Raw genomic sequence first — 22,359 nt, 5'->3', positions numbered from 1 at the left:
CCACCACACTATAGTGCGGATTGGTAGACTTCACACACCCTCGAAATTCCTATAGAGAACTTCTCGGATGTGCAGGTTTCCTCACGATGTTTTCCTTCGCCGTTAAAGCGAACGATAAATTCACAAAGAATACCCACATGATTTTTAGAAAAGTCAGAGGTGTGTGCCCGTGGGATTTGAACCTGCGGACATTCGTCTCGGCAGTTCGTTCCACACCCAACTAGGCTATCGCCGCTGTTAATACTGAGCACAAACACGTTATAACTTTGCCCGACTCGGGACTCGAAGTCGGAACCTCACAGCGGCAGTCACACCGCGATACAACTACAGCACAGAGGCAATCGATCCGATGTATTTTAAAAAAATAATCACACGTTTATATGTAAATATTTATTTCAGAAAAATGGGAGATAGCTTTATAAAATTAATTATTATTAATTTTATTGTAATTGTCAGTTATTTGTAAGATATTTCTTACAAATAACTGACAATAAGTTCAGTCTTACTTATAAAAAATTCGCTATGCTCAGTTAAAACACAAATTTACTCGATCAGATGTAAGTCAAGAAGCCATCTTGCCTCTTAAGTTTAAACTAGGAACCGGTGATGTTATTGACAGCTATTTAAGCAATTCTTTTTATTTTCTTCCTTGCTTCGCATGTCTTGTGTATTAAGCCAAAGACAAGTTGATACAAGTATTCATAATTTTGGCTTGCGCAGCTTGAGATAGCCTAGTATTTGGTATTATTTAACATGACAGTCCTTGCATAGGACTAAGCAATTATTAACCACCTCTTAACGCGAAATCAAGTTTATAAGCAAGACTGATTATCTATACTTTCAGATAACAGATTATAACAGCTCACGTAGTTTTTGACGGACGCACTCGTCAAAATATTCATCGTCTACAAGCACCCATCCATTTCGTCGCACCACGTTATTAACATAAGAAAACAGCGCGTCCAACGCCCCGCAATCTAATTTATTCGTTTTCCTCGTCAGCACACACGATGACAGCGCGAAATCAGTGAACACAAGTGTTAAGAGTGTGCGGATGAGAGCTCTACTGTTCGGAGCCGCCTTTGTATATATCTGAAGTTGATCTTTGACGACGTACACGTCTGTGTTTTCGACGAGCTCCACGAGTCCCGGACCCGGCTGTGTGTGTCTCAGGGTCAGCCTTGTGTACTCATCTGCGAAAGAAAATAACAGCAACTTTGATTATCTATATATATAAAAATGAATCGCTATTTCCCTTGGTCATCGCATCACGCGTGAACGATTGGAACAATTTCGCAATTTTTTTTTGTTATGTTAATTATTGTCAGGAGAAGGTTCTTATGAAAGAAAAAATAAAGAAAGTTGAGCGGAACATTAGAAAATGTAAGAAAATTTAACGATAACATTAATTTTACATAACTGTCAGTTTGAAATAACTGTAAACCATTGACAGAATGCGCGCTGCAAATTCATAGTTAAGACGGGAAAACGTCTGTCGGGTCTAGGGGTCGCAATACCGGACCATTTTTCAAAACCGGTATTTTCGGTATTGACCTAAAATAAATTCCGGTATTCCGGTATTTTCGGTATTTCCGGTATTTGAGGAAATATTAGAAAAAATAGAAAATATACATTTAAGTTAGTAATTAAATGTCAAATTTTAATGACAGCCTAAGCTGTAATGGTTAGGTAACCACCAATAACCACTAGTGGTTAGGTAAAGGCTGAATGAAAAGAGATTATTTTCGTAAGCCAACGTTCATGCCGTTCTGATTTCTGAGAGCTGGCTCAAACCTTACCTTCTTTCTACCCTTTACCCCCTCCCTGGTTTCATTTTGATTAGAAATGATCGAATTGACAGGAGTCGCTATATAATTACGTAGCGCCCTGAAATATAAAACTGTAATATCTTCCTCTGCTTCTAATTCAGCTTATGCGAAATTTCTGTTTCTTTAGGTATTATTTACTGTCCCCCATCTCTTGATTACTTCTCCAGTCTGGAAACAGTTCTGGAATCTATAAGATCAGAATATGCTCATCACATCATCACGGGTGGATCATCATGGATCTCGTAAACTCCTTATTGTCCTTGATTCTGCTAAACTGCATGTCCTACCACTGCAAGCCACCCACCATTATATGGATGGTCACGACACTTGGCTTGACATCCTCTCCTCTGCTCCTTCCCCTGTTTTCTCCCACGGTCAATTTCCCGCTCCTGGCTTCACTCACCATGATCTCATCTACATATCTTACGCCCTAAAACCTCCCAAGTTCCCCTCTATGATATTACACTTGCGTAGTTTTGGTCGCATTGATGCGGATAAGCTGAAAGGAGATGCTGCTAACTTTAACTGGGATCACCTATTGGCAGCCACCTCTGTTGACGATAAAGTCGCAATTTTTAACCGCGCTGTCACTGCACTCTTTGATACCCAGGCCCCTTTAAAGAAAATTAAATTAAAACGTCCTCCTGCACCATGGATTACACATGGAGTTAGGATGGCGATGAGACGAAGGGATCAGGCTTTTCGCCAGCACAGAAGGGATCGTTCGGAGGAGAACTGGTGCCTTTTTAAGGCTGCAAGGAATCGGTGTAACCAGATGGTACGCAATTCTAAACGCCGACATATTCTCAGTAATATTTCTTCTTACTCGCCAGCCAGTATCTGGAGATTCCTCGGAACTCTGGGTATTGGCAAAGTTAAAAACATTGATGTCCACGGTGCGACTATTGGTTTGGATGACATTAATCAACATTTCACATCTGTTACCATGATTGATCACCAAACTAGGCGTCGTACCATGGATTTCTTAGCGGGTCTATCCAGGCCTAACATTAATACTTTTCATTTTTCTTCTGTGCCGTTGGGTGAAATTATAAAAGTCATACTGTCCATTAAATCCAATGCTACTGGCTGTGACAACATCAGTCGTCGCATGATAATCCCTATCCTGGACCAACTTCTACCAATCAAGTCCCATATCATTAACGCCTCCCTCAGCACTGGTATCTTTCCGTCTTTGTGGTGGAGAGCTATTGCTATCCCTCTTCCTAAAATCCCTAACCCATCACTTGCTAAGCATTTCCGTCCCATATCCATTCTCCTTTTCTCTTGAAAGTGCTTGAGGCCTGTGCTCGCAAGCAACTGTCTGAGCATGTGTACCGAAACAACCTACTGTGCCCACTCCAGTCTGGCTTCAGGCCTGGCCATAGTACTATTACTGCACTCCTCAAAGTGACTGGCGATATTAGGGCGGGCATGGAGGATTCCAATGTCACTGTTTTGGCTTTGGTTGATTTTTCCAACGCCTTCAATACAGTCAGTCACGACATTCTTCTTACAAACCTCTCCCACCTTATGATCTCGCCCACGGTACAGTTGGTGCGCCTAGACGATTCTTCGTCTAGCTGGCGTGATATAGACTGTGGCGTCCCTCAAGGCGGCATAATCTCCCCATTATGGTTCTCTATCTTCATAAACCTCTTAACACAAAATCTTCAATGTGCGTACCATCTGTGTGCTGATGACTTGCAAATTTATTCTCAGGAGCAAGTCGATTGTGTGTCCGCAGCTGTAGATAGGGTAAATAAGGACAATTTCGGCCTTTCGGTAAACCCCGCGAAATACCAGGCCATTATTGTAGGCAGCTCAAGGCTTTTAAACAGGTTGTATTTTACATCAATTCCCCCTGTTATGTTTCTCAGCTTTGTTTATCTGACAGCTTGCTGTTTGTTCAGCTTTAATAATCTGACAGCCAACTAGATTCAAGTTGTATCACAATATTAGCCAATCACAACGGCCCTACGTCTACGCACTGCGAAGGCTGCCATGCCGTCAGCACTAAGAAACAGACTTGTTATCACAGCAATGCTCCGTCCTTAGATAAATAACGTGTATGAATAATGAGGATAGACTTTAAAGAACAAAAAATATTTCTTATAAGTTCTATTAAAATAACAATTAACAGTTGACACTACTATGCTTAGCACTAAACAAAAGTAGCAATATAGCCATAAACCATGTATTTTGCTCGCTCTTTATAGAATATACGCCTATACGAATGAATGAAATTGCAAGCAGCTTAAATTTTTGCGATTTAAAACTCGAAAAATTAATAATTTTACACACATTTTGTACTGAATTTTATAAAAATAAAATACCGAAAATACCGAAAATCCCGGTATTTGTAAAATCAATACCGGTATTTTAAAGTTCTTAATTTGGTCCGGTATTCCGGTATTTTCGAAATCCGGGATACCGGTTTGCGACCCCTAGTCGGGTCAGCTAGTCTGAATATAAAACAAAGTGCTCAAAAGCTGTCTTTTGTTACTGTGAATGACGAGACGAACTTGCCGTTCGTCTGATGGTAAGCGATACGACCGATAAACAGTAGAAACACCAACACCTTGAATTACATAGTGTTTGGTGTTCCACTGCGCTCGCCATCCTGAGACGTGAGATGTTATGTCTCATTATGCCCAGTAGTTACACTGGCTACAATGTGGAAGGAAAGGGCAGACAGAAGCGTACCGTGTCCATTTCGCCCGTGTTCCGTCCTATGAGACAGGAAGCGAGTCCATCAATATGTATATTCCAGACACCAGGCTGATACTTAGTATTAATATCCAATATCACAAGCCGACCCAGGATTCAAAATCGAGACCTCAGCGATATAGTAGTATCGTACAATAAAAGAATTAAGCCACCGAGAAATTTTTAAAAATAATAATTAGATACCTCTGTTCTGCTTCCCGCCATTTTTAGCTTCATTGTACACATCTAAAAAAATATATATATATATATTTACAGTCACATATAGTTGAATATATGTCATAAGTTATGATAGTTTCATAATATAAAAAATGTATTTAAAACAAAAAAAAATAACGGCAGGTAAGCGGCGATAGCCTAGTTGGGAGTGGAACGGACTGCCGAGACGAATCTCCGCAGGTACAAATCACAAGGGCACACACCTCTGACTTTTCTAAAATCATGTGTGTATTCTTTGTGAATTTATCGTTCGCTTTAACGGTGAAGGAAAAACATCGTGAGGAAACCTGCACATCAGAGAAGTTCTCTATAGGAATTTCGAAGGTGTGTGAAGTCTACCAATCCGCACTAGGCCAGCGTGGTGGACTAAGGCCTAATCCCTCTCAGTAGTAGAGGAGGCCCGTGCTCAGCAGTGGGCAAGTATATAATACAGGGCTGATATTATTATATTATTATAAGTAGGCCTTCAAGTATTACGTAACGTAATTTGGTTTACGATGCGTTACAGGGGCGGGAGGAGGGTTCATACAACGCGTTATGTAACATTGTTTTTTTTAATTTAAAACAATAACAAAGGTATTTTACTGACTTCCCGGTACTTTGCGTGACATCATTGTGAATATTAGAAAAAAAATGTTACTTTAGAGTTGCGTAACTTTTGAAGGGGAACAAAAATGTTACGGCGCGTTACATGGGGTGGGGGAATAATCTTCAAAAATTGCGTTATTTAATACTTGAACGGCCCCCAATCCGTCACTTTGAACGTGGCAGTTAGTCAAACGCTCTGTAGCGGTCAAGACACCTCGCACGCATCAACACTGCACTCCGCGGGACAGCACGAACACATACCGAACTGGCCAGTTCACACAGGCGTCATCGCGTCGAGTCGTTCGCGCGACTCTCGTCCGTCCGTGAGCACGTATAGAGTGCACATTGGCGTGGCCGCCGGCGCGTGTGCTCACGCGTAGTTGTTGGGGCTGTGGCCGCGGGACGTGGACGCCGAGCCGTTTACAAATTCAAATAAACATGTTTTTAGGCGATAGGATTAGTAAACGGATTTCAGTTGTTTAAAAAAGCTGATCATATCGCTATATTGAGCACAAATTACTAATTCAAAGCCTTGACATCACCGCCATAGTGCTGCGGTACAAACTACTACACCGAGAAAATATGAAAAAAAAATCGGTACCTCTGTTTTTCTTCATCGTCAGCGTTTTAGCTTCATTGTAGTCTTCTAAAAATAATAAAAAAATAATTTTCGAAGTACACATAATTGTAAAATTGTAGTCTCATCATAATAATGCGGTAATTGTTTATTTTAGATTTTGTGCATTATTTAATATGTAACGGCAATTAGTACAAAAAAGAATTTCTGTGAAAACAGCATTAAAATTCGATACAATTTTCAAATATTGCTACATGCAGGAATAGGCGTGAAATGGGGATATCGCTCTATCTCTTTCTTTCGCACGCATCGTAATGTGTGCTGACGTCACATGCAAGTATTGCGTTCGTTTTGTGTTTTTTAACACTCACCCCTACGTTATTGGCTTATAACTTGTATATTTATCATCAGATTTCAACGATTTCTGTTTTAGAATTTATACGACGTACATATATTATAAAAGTTATAAATAAAAATGTCAAAGACCCTATATTGCATGTCAACTCAATATCGCAAGGTGTTTATTGCATTCCACGACTTATTAATCGATTTTAATTAATTTTTGCGTTACGCCGCGGCCTAAAGGGCCTTTTTATAAATCCAGAACTGCCAATGGGTAATAACTTTTGGAGGAAAAATTTGGTAAATGTTCAGTCTATAACTAACTATATACTTTAATGTCTTGGACTCTATAACCAAGACGTCTTTATTTTTATTTATTTATTATTAAATATAATCTTACAGGAGTTACACCCAATGCGATTATATACATTGTCATATAGCCAATTCAGATACAGATAGTTATGCATAGTTACTTCATATGATCGATACATTATTGGTTAGAGTTTCTATAGCTACCCTTATGAATTCCGCCAGTGTACAATTAAAGATATCTATGTTCCTATGTTATTAATTATGTTTATGGCTCTTAGCACTGGAGCGAATCGGGCAGTCTTAGTGCGAGTCGAATCTTATTATATATGTAAATGAAGTTCTTAATACTTCATTTAATTTTATTATTCTTAATTATAGCTATGGTTTTTTTAATAGACAATATTGACAAATGACATTTCAATTAAAGTCGTATAAATAAAGATTTAAAGATATTTATGAATGTGAAGTAATAGTTTTAAGTGTTGTTTCTCTTTCAGGTAAGATTAGTTTTATTTATTAGTATGGTAGTAAGATCTATACATGTAAAGTATGAAAATTATTATAATAAAAATATCTCTTTCAGAGCAACAACATATTACTTTTATTTCAAAAGAATACAAATACAAAATATTGAAATAACATATTATAAAACAACACTTCTACAGCTGTTATAATCGAAGAATGGAGAAGTTCAGATTTGAGTTTACAGTTAAAGCGGGTGAAGATCCGAAAACAAATATAATTTGCATAACCTCCATCACTGATATTCACAAACATACATTTCTAATCCCGGATAAACTCCAGCCAGTAAAATTGCATACGGCTATTTTAAAAACTCAAGCATTCCAAAAGGTAAAAAATACATTGCAAAGAAGGCATGAAAAAAGGCAAGTCTGGATCTCGGCTACGCCAGAGATATGTAGTGTATATATAGATGAAGAGGGAAATATGCAGTTTAATGAATATTTACTTGAAGAATCTTTACCGAAACCAGAAAAGGAGACCTCTGCTGGAATTTCAGAAGAAGCATTAACACGAATACTAGAAAATTTTGCTGACATGAAAAAAGATATTTCTAAATCATATAATATGAGACAGTTATCTGAAAAATTTGTAATAGAAAAATTTAATAAAAAAAATTCAAATGTATCCCAATGGATTCATATTTTTGAAACGGAATGTACTCGAATAGGAATAGAAGAAGATACTAAGAAAATTGAAGTACTAAGGTTGTTTTTAGATGATGTGTCTCTTGACTGGTATAGTTCTATGCTCATTAAACATACGATAAATTCAAACTGGGTAATATGGAAAAAAAGCTTTTGTGAAACTTATGCCGACAAAGGTTGGTCACCAGTGAGATATGCAATGTTATTTAAATACAGACAAGGATCATTAATAGAGTATGCGTTAAAGAAAGAAAGACTGCTACTGGAATTAAATGAATCTATGGATAAACCTACTCTAATAAATTTAATCGCTACTGGATTACCTACTTACATAGCCGATAAGATTGATAGGAATGAGCTAAATGAACCTGAGGATTTATTTAATAACCTCAGAAGTCTAGAACATTTGGTGAATAAAAGAAATATAGAGAAAACAGGTAATTCTGAAAATTTAAAGAAAAAAAATTCAATATACAAACCATGCAGAATATGCGAAAAAGAAAATAAAGGAATCCGATATCATCCTGAATCAACATGTTGGTTCAAAAATAAGAATAATGAAAAATTTAATAGAGAGAACATAAGAAGCGTAAATAATTCGGAAATAGAAACAGAATTAAATGACCTGAATCCAAAAAACTAGTAATTCCACCATTAATCAAAATTAATATACTATTAAACAATTCCTTGGAAGTCTTAGGAATTTATGATTCAGGGTCAAATGTATCAATAATAAATTCAAAATTATTATCATTGAAAAATGACCCAATAAATAACAATAAAACTAATGCAAACTTAAAAACGATTAATGGTGTGAAAAAAGCTATAGGTATGATAACTCTAAAAGTAAAAATATTTGATATCGAAAAAAATGTCAATGTTTTTGTGATTGATGAAAAAAGTTTTGGTTATGATTTTTTAATTGGATTAGATTGCATTAAAGAGTTTCAGTTAGTTCAAAATGAAAAATTACAAATTACACAGAATATCATTAACCTAAAAAATGAAGATAATGAAGAGGAAATAAAGCCAAGGAATACAGAAATTACTAATGGTAACTCGGAAACCAGACTAAAAAAACAACAAGATTTAGAGAGAAATTATGAAAATAGTATTGAATATAAAATAAACTTTAATGAACATATGGAGGCTAACTTTAATATTTCGGTCAACCACTTAGACTTTCAAAAGCAAGTAGAATTAGATTATTTAATATGCAAGTATAAATCACTTTTTGCAAAAGATAAATATGATGTAGGAACTGTGAAAGGGTATGAAGCACATATTGACTTATTAATAGATAAATATTGTTGTAAAAGACCATATAGGTGCAGCATTGAGGACAGAAAAGAAATAGAGCAGCAAGTATCAAACTTATTAAAAAGAAAATTAATTGAAGAGTCTTATAGTCCCTTTGCGGCTCCCGTAACATTGGCTTATAAAAAAGAAGAAGGAAAAAGATCAAGGTTGTGTATTGATTTCCGTGATTTAAATAAGATCTTGATTCCTCAATCACAACCCTTCCCATTGATTGAGGATTTAATGGTAAAAACAAGAGATTGTAAATTCTTCTCAACACTTGATATAAACTCTGCATTCTGGTCCATTCCACTGAAAATCGAAGACAGACAAAAAACAGCATTTGTTACACAAGAAGGACATTTTCAATGGACTTGTTTACCATTTGGTTTAAAGACTTCCCCTGCTATTTTTCAGAGAATACTAAGCAATATTATTAGAAAACACAAATTATCAGATTTCACGGTGAACTATATTGATGACATTTTGGTTTTCTCTAGAACATTTCGAGATCATATTAATCACTTGTCATTGTTATTAGAAGCAATTTTAAGGGAAGGCTTTAGATTGAAATTCACAAAATGTAACTTCGCGCAAGACTCAGTAAAGTATCTAGGCCACATAATAAAAAATAATACAATATCTCCACTAAAGGACAATTTAATTGCTATAAAGAATTTTCCGGTACCAAAAACTCAGAAAAATGTCCGACAGTTTTTAGGTAAAATAAATTTTTATGGAAAGTATGTGCAAAATATATCCATTATATTAGATCCATTACATAATTTGCTGAGAAAAGGACAGCAATTTTTTTGGTCGGAAAAATGTCAAGAGTCCTTTGATGTAATTAAGAACTTACTTTGCTCAAAGCCTATATTAACAATCTTCGATCCAAATCTACCCATAAATATCTATACAGATGCTAGCATACAGGGTTTAGGTGCTGTCTTGAAACAACCACAACAAAGTGGAGAAGAAAAACCATGTGCATATTTTTCAAGGAAATTAAATGACACCCAAAAATTAAAAAAGGCTATTTATCTAGAATGCTTAGCGATAAAAGAAGCGGTAAAATACTGGCAGCACTGGCTCATAGGAAAGAAATTTACAGTTTTTTCAGATCATAAGCCTTTAGAGAAAATGAATATTAAAGCAAGAACAGATGAAGAACTAGGCGATCTCACTTATTACTTGTCTCAATTTAATTTTGAAGTAATATACTCACCAGGAAAATATAACTTAGAAGCAGACAGTTTAAGCAGAAATCCAGTACTTGAACCAAGTGAAAGTCAGGAAGACAGTTTGAAAATTATAAACTTAATTACACTACAGGATTTACAATATGATCAAAACAATAATGAAGACATTAAACTTAATAAAAATAGATTACAATGTAAAAATACAATATATTACAAGAAAGTTGGAAAAAAAGAAAAAATTGTACTGACTGAGGAATTTAGCAAAGAATTTATAAAAAATATACACTATCATTATTGCCATTTAGGAATACAACAAATGAAAAACAAAATCAAACCGTTTTATACGGCGAAGAATTTAACATATAATATACAAAAATTGTGTGATAACTGTGAGATCTGTATAAAAAACAAATCTAGAAATAAATGTAAGTTTGGGCTAATGTCTCAATTGGGTCCTGCTACTTGTCCTTTTGAAATAGTATCCATAGACACCATTGGTGGATTTGGGGGCTCGCGCTCTACGAAAACCTACTTGCATTTATTAGTTGATCACTTTACTAGATATGCCTATATTTTAACCTCAAAAACACAGAATTCTAAAGATTTTATAAATCTAGTTAAAAAAGTGACGCCGAGGAATAAAATTAGGATGATTCTGTCTGATCAATATCCAGGTATAAACTCCAAAGATTTCAAAAACTTTCTAGATAAAGAAAACATAGCCATTATTTTTACTGCAGTAAATGCGCCATTTTCAAACGGATTGAATGAGAGACTGAATCAAACCCTTGTTAATAAAATTCGATGTAAAATAAATGAAAGTAAAGGTAAACAAACCTGGACAAGAACTGCTCACGAATGCATCCAAAGATATAATGAAACTGAACATACTGTGACAGGGTATTCCCCAAAATATTTATTAGATGGAAAAAATATTGACGTTATACCAGACGAACTGAAGCAAGAAAAAACATTAAGTAATTTAATGGAAGATAGGAAAAAGGCATTAGAAAACACTATAAAATCCCATAACTACAATAAGAAAATATTTGATAAAAACAGAAAACAGTTAGAATTAAAGGTAGGAGACTTTGTGTATGTTGAAAATGGAAATCGATTAAACAGGAAAAAATTAGATGAGCTAAAAATTGGTCCATACGAAATTATAGAAACATTATCAAAGACTATTTACAGAATAAATACAGGTCATAAGAAGGACGAATCAAATCTTTTTCATATAACTAAACTTGTACCGGTAATAATATAAAAAGGAATGTATATTTGGAAAAAATAAAGGGGGAGGGGGAGATGTAAATGAAGTTCTTAATACTTCATTTAATTTTATTATTCTTAATTATAGCTATGGTTTTTTTAATAGACAATATTGACAAATGACATTTCAATTAAAGTCGTATAAATAAAGATTTAAAGATATTTATGAATGTGAAGTAATAGTTTTAAGTGTTGTTTCTCTTTCAGGTAAGATTAGTTTTATTTATTAGTATGGTAGTAAGATCTATACATGTAAAGTATGAAAATTATTATAATAAAAATATCTCTTTCAGAGCAACAACATATTACTTTTATTTCAAAAGAATACAAATACAAAATATTGAAATAACATATTATATATATACTGTTTTATTTCAATGGGTAGGTACCGGACTGATTTTTGTTCTTTACTATTATCAAATATTTACATAATATAAATTATGACACAGAAGGAATTATTAAAATCCGGTGAAAAATCAACAAGTTATAAGTATTTGAATTTCGGTGGAAGGGGTAATTAACAAGAAACAGAAAAGAGACGAAATACCCACATGTGACGTCATCGGGAATTACGACGCGTGCGAAAAAAGAGATGAAGCGATATCCCCACATCGCGCCCACTTCTGCACATTACAATATTTTAAATATGAATTACTCGCTCATTTTTTAACCAATTTTTATGCAGTTTTCGCCGGAGTGCTTCTTATTTGTATTATTAACCATTACATATAGAATAATGTACAAAATCATGCATGGCCGGTCTATACTCACTGATAATACAAAGTTGTTCGCACACGCGCTGAGTCCAATGAGGCGCTGGTGTTTCCTTGTTTCTAACGCGATGCTCAACTGCTAACCCATGTTCTGCAGGATAGTATATCACTATGATGTTATCTGTCTCTCGACGAGATACCACCCAAGAGTCCGGCACGAATGCGTATCTATCTCCATATTGGTTAGTCAAATACTTAACAACGAGGAATTTCGACGCCATCTGCAAATAAAAGTATTTTTTATTATTTTTCTAGCTTTTGCGCCTTCGCGAGAATGAGTTTTGTGAGATAAATTCCCGGGATAGGAAGTCCATAAGTTTCTCAGTGTCTTAGACTATTGCCATACCAATTTTTACAGAAATCCGTTCAGTAGATTTTTAGAAAATCGATAACATACAGACAGAAAAGGGACTTTATTTTATTTATTTATTTATTTGCACTTTATATACATAATAAGTATATCGGCGGACTTAATGCCAAAGGCATTCTCTCCCAGTCAACCTAAGGGTGGTGCAGAGATAAATAAGGTAGGTGCATAAGGATATTAAATAATACATAAACATACATAAAAGTAACTATAATGTATAACTATATTAAATACAAACATAATATAAGTAATATTATAAATACATAAAATACAGATTATAAATACATAAAATACAGATTATAAATACATAAATATATAATATGTACTCGTATATACTAATAATATAAAGTTTAGAATTAAAGTGACAACTCTTCTGCTTCTTTTAACAAAAGCTGCCGTACTCTCCTTTTGAAGGCAAGCCGAGAAGTAGCCGCTCTAATTTCGAGGGGGAGTGAATTCCATAGAAGAATAGATTGGATAGCGAAAGAAGAGTGAGTGAAGTTAGAGCTATGAGAAATTTTAAAATTTAAAATTTAATACGACCTTTAAAATTTAATACGACGAAATTTTAAAGGCCGAAATATCCATGCATATTAATTATTTTTACGTTTTTCTTTCAACTGCGAGAACTAATCACTAACTAGACGTGAATTTAAATTCTTTACTTGTCAATACTTGTTTAGTTACCCAGATTAAAGGTGAAACAAAATGTATGAAAATGGACCTTAAGCTATCACCTTAAAGGATAAGTAACAGCAAGAAAAGCACCGATACACGGAATTCATTCCGAAGTTATAATAAACATTTTCGAAGTTAGTTATTGTCACAACTGTTCACATTTGATCAGGCATTCAATATCACATAACTAGGCATTATACCGCCTTATACACATATAAGATATATAAATAAAACTTTTTTCGGATTTTGTCGCGGTTTTTTGTATTACGCTTATTGTTTTTTTTATTGTACTTTAGTCACGGGGCGGACTGAAGTGTTCAAGCCAAGATACAATATCTACGTACATTCTACATTTATATAATTTTTTATCTGATCTATGCAATAAAAAAATCATTATAAAAAAACTGCGATGAAATCCGACAAATAGTTTTATTTTAATATCTAACATTCGCGTTAACATAAGAAATTATTGTCATAATTAAAACTGAATATACAGGGTCATTTTGATAATTTCAATTAATGAAATCATACTTATCTTCTTGCAAACTACATTATTCGAACAGTTGTAAAATAAAAATAAGTTACAGAACAATCATCAATAAAAGTAATTTGAATTTTAAACGCTTTATTCTACTAAGTTACTCGCAGCAACATCACACAACCAAAATACACTTCGCAAACACCATATGCATAACTTCAAAATCAATAAATCACAAAAACAAAACTCAGAATTATGCTTAAATAATCGTTATTCGTGGAAAATTTTTGGCACTATTGACACAAATAATTTTTATTAACGCAATATCAAAATGACCCTTTTATATTTTATTTAGGCACTAATCGCAATGGCGGTATTTAATAATTCTAGTAACGTGTCATTGCATAATAATAAAACATTAAAATCAACCGTTATTTACTGCGCACTTCAGTCGGCCGTCAGAAACAAGGCGGATATATTAAATAAACATGGGATAACATTTTCGGCGCGACAACACGTTGCGTAGAAAGAGATGGAATTTGAATAGGAAGTAACCCGTAAGTTCCCCAATGAACCTTTGATAAGATTTGCGGTTTTGTGAAACGGATATACATTATTAAAAATAAAATACTTTATTTAAGTATCACGTAGGCTAACAAAGTTGCACTTATGAAACGTCAAAACAAAGCATAAGGATAATTATTATTATTTCTAAACAACAAAATTACTTATATAACTATGGACATTTTAAATTAGGGATAAAATGTATAATGAAAACAAGGTACAAACTAAAGTAACCAGCTCAGGCTGGCAGGTAGGGGGAAATAGAAGGATAACGCGTCGCTATCCTCACCGGCGAGGACATGAGCCCTAACCTAGCTAACCTACCAGCCTTTCACTAGCTACCTAAGTGATGACTAACTACCCAAAGAAGAAAGGCAGGAAGAAACTCCGGGCTTTCTTTCTTGCCATCAATTTTTCAGTACTTACATCTCTTGTAATTTTTTCCAAGTCTTTCTTGTACATAGTCACAATAGTTATATTAGCTAATGCATGCACATCACCGTTAACATGGGATAGGATGATTATAATAATGGGATAGAATATAAGGATTATAATATTGTAATCAGCGTAATTACTGGACATTATGAGACTGTGAATTTATCGTTCGCTTTAACGGTGAAGGAAAACATCGTGAGGAAACCTGCACATCTTAGAAGTTCTCTATAGGAATTTCGAAGGTGTGTGAAGTCTTCCAATCCGCACTACAGCGTGGTGGACTAAGGCCTAATCCCTCTCAGTAGTAGAGGAGGCCCGTGCTCAGCAGTGGGCAAGTATATAATACAGGGCCGATATTATTATGAGACTTGACTTTTATATATGATGATTGTAATGTACTGGCACGCACTTTGTAATTCAAATTACGGTCTACTTAGAATGAGGCAAAATATACGACGATCCGTGTTTTATTGGCAGTGGTATAGAATAATACGTGACGGAAGCAATACCTCGATCAATATAAACGAAACCCACTTACAATTTGCGTTTTTGGGACATTATTTAGGATAGTATGGTGTTGTTACTATCTATTAACCGACATAGAGAAAAGGAGGTTCTCAATTTTTATGTGCTCTATATAATAAAGTTGGCACTAAAGTGGATATTGATATATTTAATGATTCTGTAAAAGTGTTCAAAGAAAGACTGCTGGAATATCTCAAAAATTAACATGTAACTTTTTATAAATTTTGTCAACTACATATTCTCAATAACTCTTTCTGTTGCCAATTATATAACGTTGTTTACAATAGTTTTTATAGACAAATTATTTAGTATATAATTGTTGCTCATTGATTTAATATTTTTTGTACTGTATAATTTTCTACTTCTTATTATTATGTTTTAGATTTTAATTCAACATGTTGTTAGTGGTAAATGCTGTGTTCACCTATTAGTAGCACACATATCAGATGCTGTACCTTATAGTTTTTTTTAAATATTGATTGATGTAATATGTAGTGCTGTTGGTGTACCTTATTAAAAATAAATAAATAAATAAATAAATTTGACGTGTTTTCTTTCTTTGTTCATTACCGCAGAATACGAGCATTTAGTAATAGATTTTATAATAATAACATAATATCAGCCCTGTATTATATACTGTCCCACTGTTGGGCACGGGCTTCCTCTACTACTGAGGGATTAGGCCTTAGTCCACCACGCTGTAGTGCGGTTTGGTAGACTTCACACACCCTCGAAAATTTCTATAGAGAATTTCTCAGGTATGCAGGTTTCCTCACGATATTTTCCTTTACCGTTATAGCAAGCGATAATTCACAAAGAACACACATATATATTTTTTTGTGTGGTGTGTGCACTTGGGATTTCAACCCGCAGACATTCGTCTCGGCAGTCTGTTCCACACCCAACTAGGCTATCGCCGCTTATGTTATCTAGTTAATTATAAACATATATTACAGTAAAACATGTGCCACGTAAGTCGTTCTAATTCGCAGTAAAAACCCGACCGGCAACGGTATTCCCGTCATATCATAGAAAATAGTTTCATAACAAACATATTATTCACATATTAAACCCGCTTCGTAATAGATAAGCTCAAATTGTATTTGTGATTATATTGTATAAATAACCGCAAATGTTGTATTTCAATATTTAATACGATAAAACTGAAAAATATATTCATTTATTCGATATGTAACTTTGTCTCATTAGCAAATTAGGTCCTATAAATTACTTTATGGTAGTTTCTAATGTTTATATTTGTTCTACCGTCCCTATAACTCTTGTAGTATATTCCCAGACATTAAAAAGTATACACTTATATTATAGATTGGACATTAGGATCAATTTTATGCTCTAAAAGTTATTACCAATTGTTATACTTGCTCTCAATATACGGAAAAATACTTACATCCCAAATGATTCAAACAATAAATAAAGTATTTTTACGTAATTATTATATATTCTCATGTACTTTCACTTATCATAACTGCAAGTATGGTCCTACGTGATGAATAAAGCATTTTATTTATTTATTTAAGGGCTTTAACCAACAATGGAAGTATACATTAGCTATATGTTGGCGGCGAGTTGTGAGAGCGTCATCTGAGACCTCCATGACCCTCGGTTTACGACAGAAGGGCTGCTAAATTATATATAATCTCCTTCGAGATAACCCATGAACCGCGACTAACAAAAAAGTGTTATCAACAGTTCTAAATATTAAACAATTAGTTTATTGTATCAATGGATTTAGGTACTTCGGCTAATGTTCAGCATTTTTTTACATTCGTTTTCAATTGCACGGCGCGCTTTGTTAATGGAAGTGCGAGAAGCAAAAGGGTCGGACTAGTGCAATTTTGATAATTTCTATGAGAACAGAATTTTTTTATTTTGTTTTTGAAATGCGCCCTATGTCCTTTTCTATGCTCTTGAAAATGCAGGACATATACTGTCAAGATCCGTTCTATAACTAGTTCCTGGGTTCGAATTCCGGGTCAAAATAATAGTGACTGGGTTTTTCTGAAAAATACTCAGTCGCTCAGAGTCAGAAAGTTGGCGGTGTAATAACCGACTGCCTCGTGCACGTAAAGCCGTTGGTCCTGCTGATCTCTCTCCGGTCATGTCGTCTCACCGGACTATGAGAAGGAACAGAGAGTTCTGTGTATTGAGGACACTTGTGTATTATAATATCTTCTGCGTGCCTAATGTCCGTTGAGATTGCCCGCCGTGGCCGAAATTCGGCTAAGAGAAAGAGTTATTTTATGCATCGTTTTATGTTTACTTTTCGTACATAACTCGGGCATGCTGGTTGGCGGGAAATACTTCCAGCCATCACAGATTACAAACAATTGCTTACTTTTATTCGTTATCTGTGTTTCTATACATAGATAAGAATACCTTATCCGTGAAGTTTAGCTATATATCGGAGGATGGTATATGTTCGCATTGATGCGTTTTGTTTTTGCTTAAGATCAACATAGAGCTATTAATCATTGTTGTAATAATCTATATACATTCTTTCATTCAGAGACAGCTTTACCTATTATGCAGGGTGTGCGCTGCTCACGGGCGCAGTGTGTTAGGGGACGCTACACACCTTCAAAGAGACATGCGTCGCTCGCGACACTGGCGCTCTCAAACAACTTGCGCCCGCGCTTAAGGCAGGCGAGCAGCTTCTTTACTTTACACAATAACTTTTGATTTAATATTATCAAAATTATCAAAGATTACATTGTCTCCTAGGGGGCACCAAGGAGTTGCACACGGGCGGCACATGAGCTAGAACCGCCTCTGATTTCATTGTTCTGTGGGGTTCTGCAGTTGATCTGCAGACCATTTTTATTTTACAGAAACGAGCGATTCGTTTTATTTATAACCTTCGCTCTCGCGATTCCCTTAGAGAATTGTTCAAGGTGAATATACTGACTTTGCCAGCTGAATACATTTTTCAGAATATTATGTACGTCCGCAAAAACCTAGGTACTTTTATGAAAAACAGTGATTTATTTATTTTATTTAATTATTTTACATAATAGAATGGAAAAAAATATTTAAAATAATTAAGTATAATTGAAAATATAAAAAGGATTCAATATATTTTTTTAAACATATAACTAGTTCTCAGTGCAAAAATAAAACGCTTTGGCGGGTACACTCACTAGTTACGAGTGATATCATTCCTTGATCTAAATTAAGTATTCAAAGTTTTTTGATATTAAAACAGCAGTAACAGCGTAACTTTTATTGTTAATTACGATACGTTTGGTATTATCCAGTTAAGTTCTAATATAATAATAATATCAGCCCTGTATTATATACTGTCCCACGGTTGCACGGGCCTTCTCTACTACTGAGAGGAACTACACACGCTGTAGTGCGGATTGGTAGACTTCACATACTCTCAAAATTCTTATAAAGAACTCAGGTATGCAGGTTTCTTTGCGATGTTCCCTTCACCGTTAAAGCAAGCGATAATTCATAAACAATACACAAATAATGTTAAAAAATTCAGGTGTGTGCCCTTGGAATTTGAACTTGCGAGCTTGGCTATCTGGAATATTTTTTTTTATTTGAAAAATATGATTCCAATTTGGAAACATTTTCAAATTCTGTTCAGTACGAATTACGTATCAAATAGCGGAACACCGACCCCCCCCCCCTCCCTCGCCCCATATGAGACACTCATTTTACACCCATTTCGATAATTAAATGTACCAAGTGGAATCATTTGGAAAAAAATCTCTTCAGTAGGTTAGGCAGACATCAAAATAGGTAGGTAACCAGTATATAGATAATGTTAAATTTTTTTTTTGGGATTTTTGCCTAAGTTTTCATTTCACTAATTCGGCGTCGCGTTCCGTATCCCAGCCTTTAACTAATGAAGCGTAAGCTATTAAGAATAAATTTTCAATTATCACATAATTTTAACTTAATACAAATAATATAAATTACTAGTGATAGGTCTCTCATATGTGAGAGTCCGCCTGTAGGTACAACCACAATTTTATTTCTGCCGCCAAGCAGCAGTGTGTAGTCACTGTTGCTTGATGAACATTGCAGCCAGTGTAACTACTGGACATTATAAGACGCCACATCTCATGTTTTAGCAGTCCTGGATTTGTAAATAGGCCGTATAGGCCGCGGCCTATAGGCGGCAGATTTTAGAGGACGCTCACTCGATTTTATTAATCATTCGTTTGTTTAATTTAGTGCCTTCCATAATGCAAACAAATGGAAAATCATTAAGTATTTTAGAAACCTACATACATAAGCCTACCTACATGGGGCGGCGGAAATCGGAAATCGGAAATCTACACTCATAAAAATATAAATCCGGCACTGTCTCTCAGCATGGCGAGCGCAGTGGATTACCAAACAATACTTTGTAATTCAAGGTGTTGGATGTTTCTACTGTTTATGGGCGGTCGTATCAAGCGAACAAGCTCGTCTCGTCATTCAAAGCAATAAAACAAAACAAAACAATTTTTTTCTCTTTATTAACTTAAAAATATCGCACACTTAATAAAATAATGACCTATTTCAAAATCGTTAATTTGTGGCAGTCGTCGGAAAACTAATTTCTGTTTGCTACCTTTTTTTGAAGTTGCTATAAAATTGAGCTTATTAAAGATAGGTAAGAAATGAAACACAGCATGAAAAAAAGGGATAATACTAAAAAGTCGCAAACAGATATTGGTTGTTTGACGATTCCCACAAATTGGCAATTTTGGAATGCGTCATTATTTTACTAAGAGTGCGGTATACATCGGCGGCAATAAAACTGTAATCAAACTTCATTCATCCGCCATGTAAAGTGGATATGAACGTGATGGTGTCTGACGGCTGCAACTCGTAGTCCAGCTCTCCATAAAGCTCCCAATCTGTGTCGTTGATCAGCACCAGTATACCAGGACGAACTGACTCCCCCTGCAACAAATACACCTTAGGGGCCGTCATGTTAGTGCCTGCCTAGGTCTCAATGCCACCGGATCTTGGACCTAGGCACATAGGCAAAGGATGGGAACACCGTAGGTTCTTAGTCAGTAAAAGTCTGACACGCCCTCCCGCCCATCCCAAGGCGGGAGATAGTCAACTGACGATTTACCTACGTAAAAAAAAAAAAAAAAAAAAAAAAAAGGGCCGTCATGTTACGCGCCGCTATCCTAGCCGATGACATCGGGCGTTTCCGGAAGTATTCGGCTGCTCGGCTGGCAGAAGAGATATGTCACGCGGCGACTATTCTATTATTCTCTCTGGTTGGACGTTGTTAAAAGAATGTCTAAAATTATATTCTGTAATTATTTTGCTAATATAATTTTTACTGTAAAAAGAGCGTTTAACATTCAGAATCAAGTATTACGTAACGCAATTTGGCGGGGAAGGGGGTCATGTAAAACGGGGGTACATACAACGCGTTATGTAACATTGGATTTTTATTTTAAAACAATAATAAAGGTATTTTAGCGACTTTCCGGTATTTTTCGTAAAATTATTGTGAATATTAGAAAAAAAAATTTTTTGATACGTAACTTTTGGAGAAGGGGTGGGGACGTACTGAAAAACGTTACGACACGTTACATAAGGGGATGGGGGGGTCAAAAAACTTAAAAAATTGCGTTACGTAATACTTGAACGGCCCCTTACAATAAGGTCCGAGGGGCCTATTTAAGTCATAAGATACCTCTGACACCCTCTAGTGCCATTGGCGCCTTCACTAGAAGCTGACCACCACGGCAATCCCGCCCGTTCCACCCTACAGACACTAAGAACGCCGCGGGCGCCTAGAAACTTTCGCCATCAAAGGTCAGAGGGCGCCTACTGACCCTTGGCGCCTGCCCCCCTCCGAGGCAATTCAAAACGTCATCCGAAACTATGGATTTCGTTTTTGGAAGTAGACCCTCTGATACCCAAATAAGGAGCCTTTATGAACGAGCGATCCGATTATAAGGGCGGTGTTTACCTGTAAAAACAACTCCGGTCTCTCTCGCAATAAATTTTCTTTGATCCACACAAGAAGTTCCCTTATAGTCCAACCCTTCTTCTCACATTCGGGTAAATATTTGTCCACGGCAGGCAGATTTCTACTTCACGCTTCTTTATCTTATCGAAAAGAAGCTCAGCACCGCCTCCGAAGTGTACATTTATCTTTAACGCTGGCATGCTTTAATAAAAAGAAAATTAAATGTAAATTGTTTGATTCTGTAAAATGTTATACATTATTTCCTTGATGATAGTCCCGTTTTATATTTTCCCGGGATAGAAAGTAGCCTATATCCTACCCAGGACCTCTATGTCCATACCTAATTTGATTGAAATCCGTTGGGTAGTTTTTGAGTTAATTGCAGTCAGACAGGCAGACAGATTTGGCAGGGGTCTTTGTTTTAGAATATTCTAATGTGAACAATTCCGTCATACCTGATTGATGTGTAACTTTAACCGCTTACCCATCGCATTGCGCATACAATCGAAGCTCTGAAAAGGAATAATATTTTCCCGTTTTTTGCAACATTAATCATTGATATTCCACTCCTCTTGGTCCTAGCGTGATGTTATATAGCCTATAAGCCTTCCTCGATAAATGTGCTATCCAACACTAAAATAATTTTTCAATTCAAACCAGTAGTTCCTGAGATTTGCGCGTTCAAACAAACAAACTCTTCAGCTTTAAAGAATTAAATTTATAGATTAACTAGCTTTTTGCCCACGGCTCCGCCCGCGTCATAAAGTTTTCGGGCTAAAGTTTATCGTTATAAAAGTCACGCTTTATATTTTCCCGGGAGCCTATGTTTTTCCCAGGGTCTCAAACTGTCTCCATACCAAATTTTACCCTAATACGTTGGGTAGTTTTTGAGTTTATCACGTTCAGGCAGACAGATGCAGCGGGAGACTTTGTTTTGTAATATATTTTTGTAGAACTTTTTAAGAGGAACAACCCCTTCATACATATATTTACTTTGTGAACGTTGTGTATACCTGTAAGTGGCATGCATATCAGCCAATTGTCAAC

General features: G+C 35.4%; 2 protein-coding genes across 7 annotated transcripts; both read right to left on the bottom strand.

The window, feature by feature from the left end:
- Positions 1 to 375: 375 nt before the first annotated feature.
- On the bottom strand, positions 376 to 14,361 carry LOC115451562. 6 transcript variants are annotated; one of them, XM_037447166.1, is made up of 5 exons: positions 14,259 to 14,361; positions 12,305 to 12,527; positions 5,965 to 6,009; positions 4,743 to 4,784; positions 376 to 1,193 (listed from the first exon to the last, which is right to left on the bottom strand). In XM_037447166.1, the coding sequence occupies exons 2-5, from the start codon at positions 12,525 to 12,527 to the stop codon at positions 853 to 855; spliced, it is 651 nt and encodes a 216-aa protein (XP_037303063.1). In that variant the 5' UTR covers positions 14,259 to 14,361; the 3' UTR covers positions 376 to 852. The 6 variants fall into 6 exon arrangements, with proteins under 6 accessions (XP_037303063.1, XP_037303061.1, XP_037303065.1 ...); XM_037447164.1 differs by lacking the exon at positions 14,259 to 14,361 and adding an exon at positions 13,411 to 13,535; XM_037447168.1 differs by lacking the exon at positions 4,743 to 4,784.
- Positions 14,362 to 19,899: 5,538 nt separating this feature from the next.
- Positions 19,900 to 21,935, bottom strand: LOC119193528 (ubiquitin-related modifier 1-like). Its single transcript, XM_037447158.1, is given in 4 exon segments — positions 19,900 to 20,279; positions 21,313 to 21,429; positions 21,432 to 21,513; positions 21,797 to 21,935. Coding segments are annotated over 4 exon segments (393 nt in total). The 5' UTR covers positions 21,862 to 21,935; the 3' UTR covers positions 19,900 to 20,150.
- Positions 21,936 to 22,359: the final 424 nt, after the last annotated feature.

Source organism: Manduca sexta, unplaced genomic scaffold (genome assembly GCF_014839805.1).
Source record: "Manduca sexta isolate Smith_Timp_Sample1 unplaced genomic scaffold, JHU_Msex_v1.0 HiC_scaffold_63, whole genome shotgun sequence".
Lineage (NCBI taxonomy): Eukaryota > Metazoa > Arthropoda > Insecta > Lepidoptera > Sphingidae > Manduca > Manduca sexta.
Note: the sequence above shows the minus strand (reverse complement) of the source record. Positions and strands in the feature narration are given on the sequence as shown.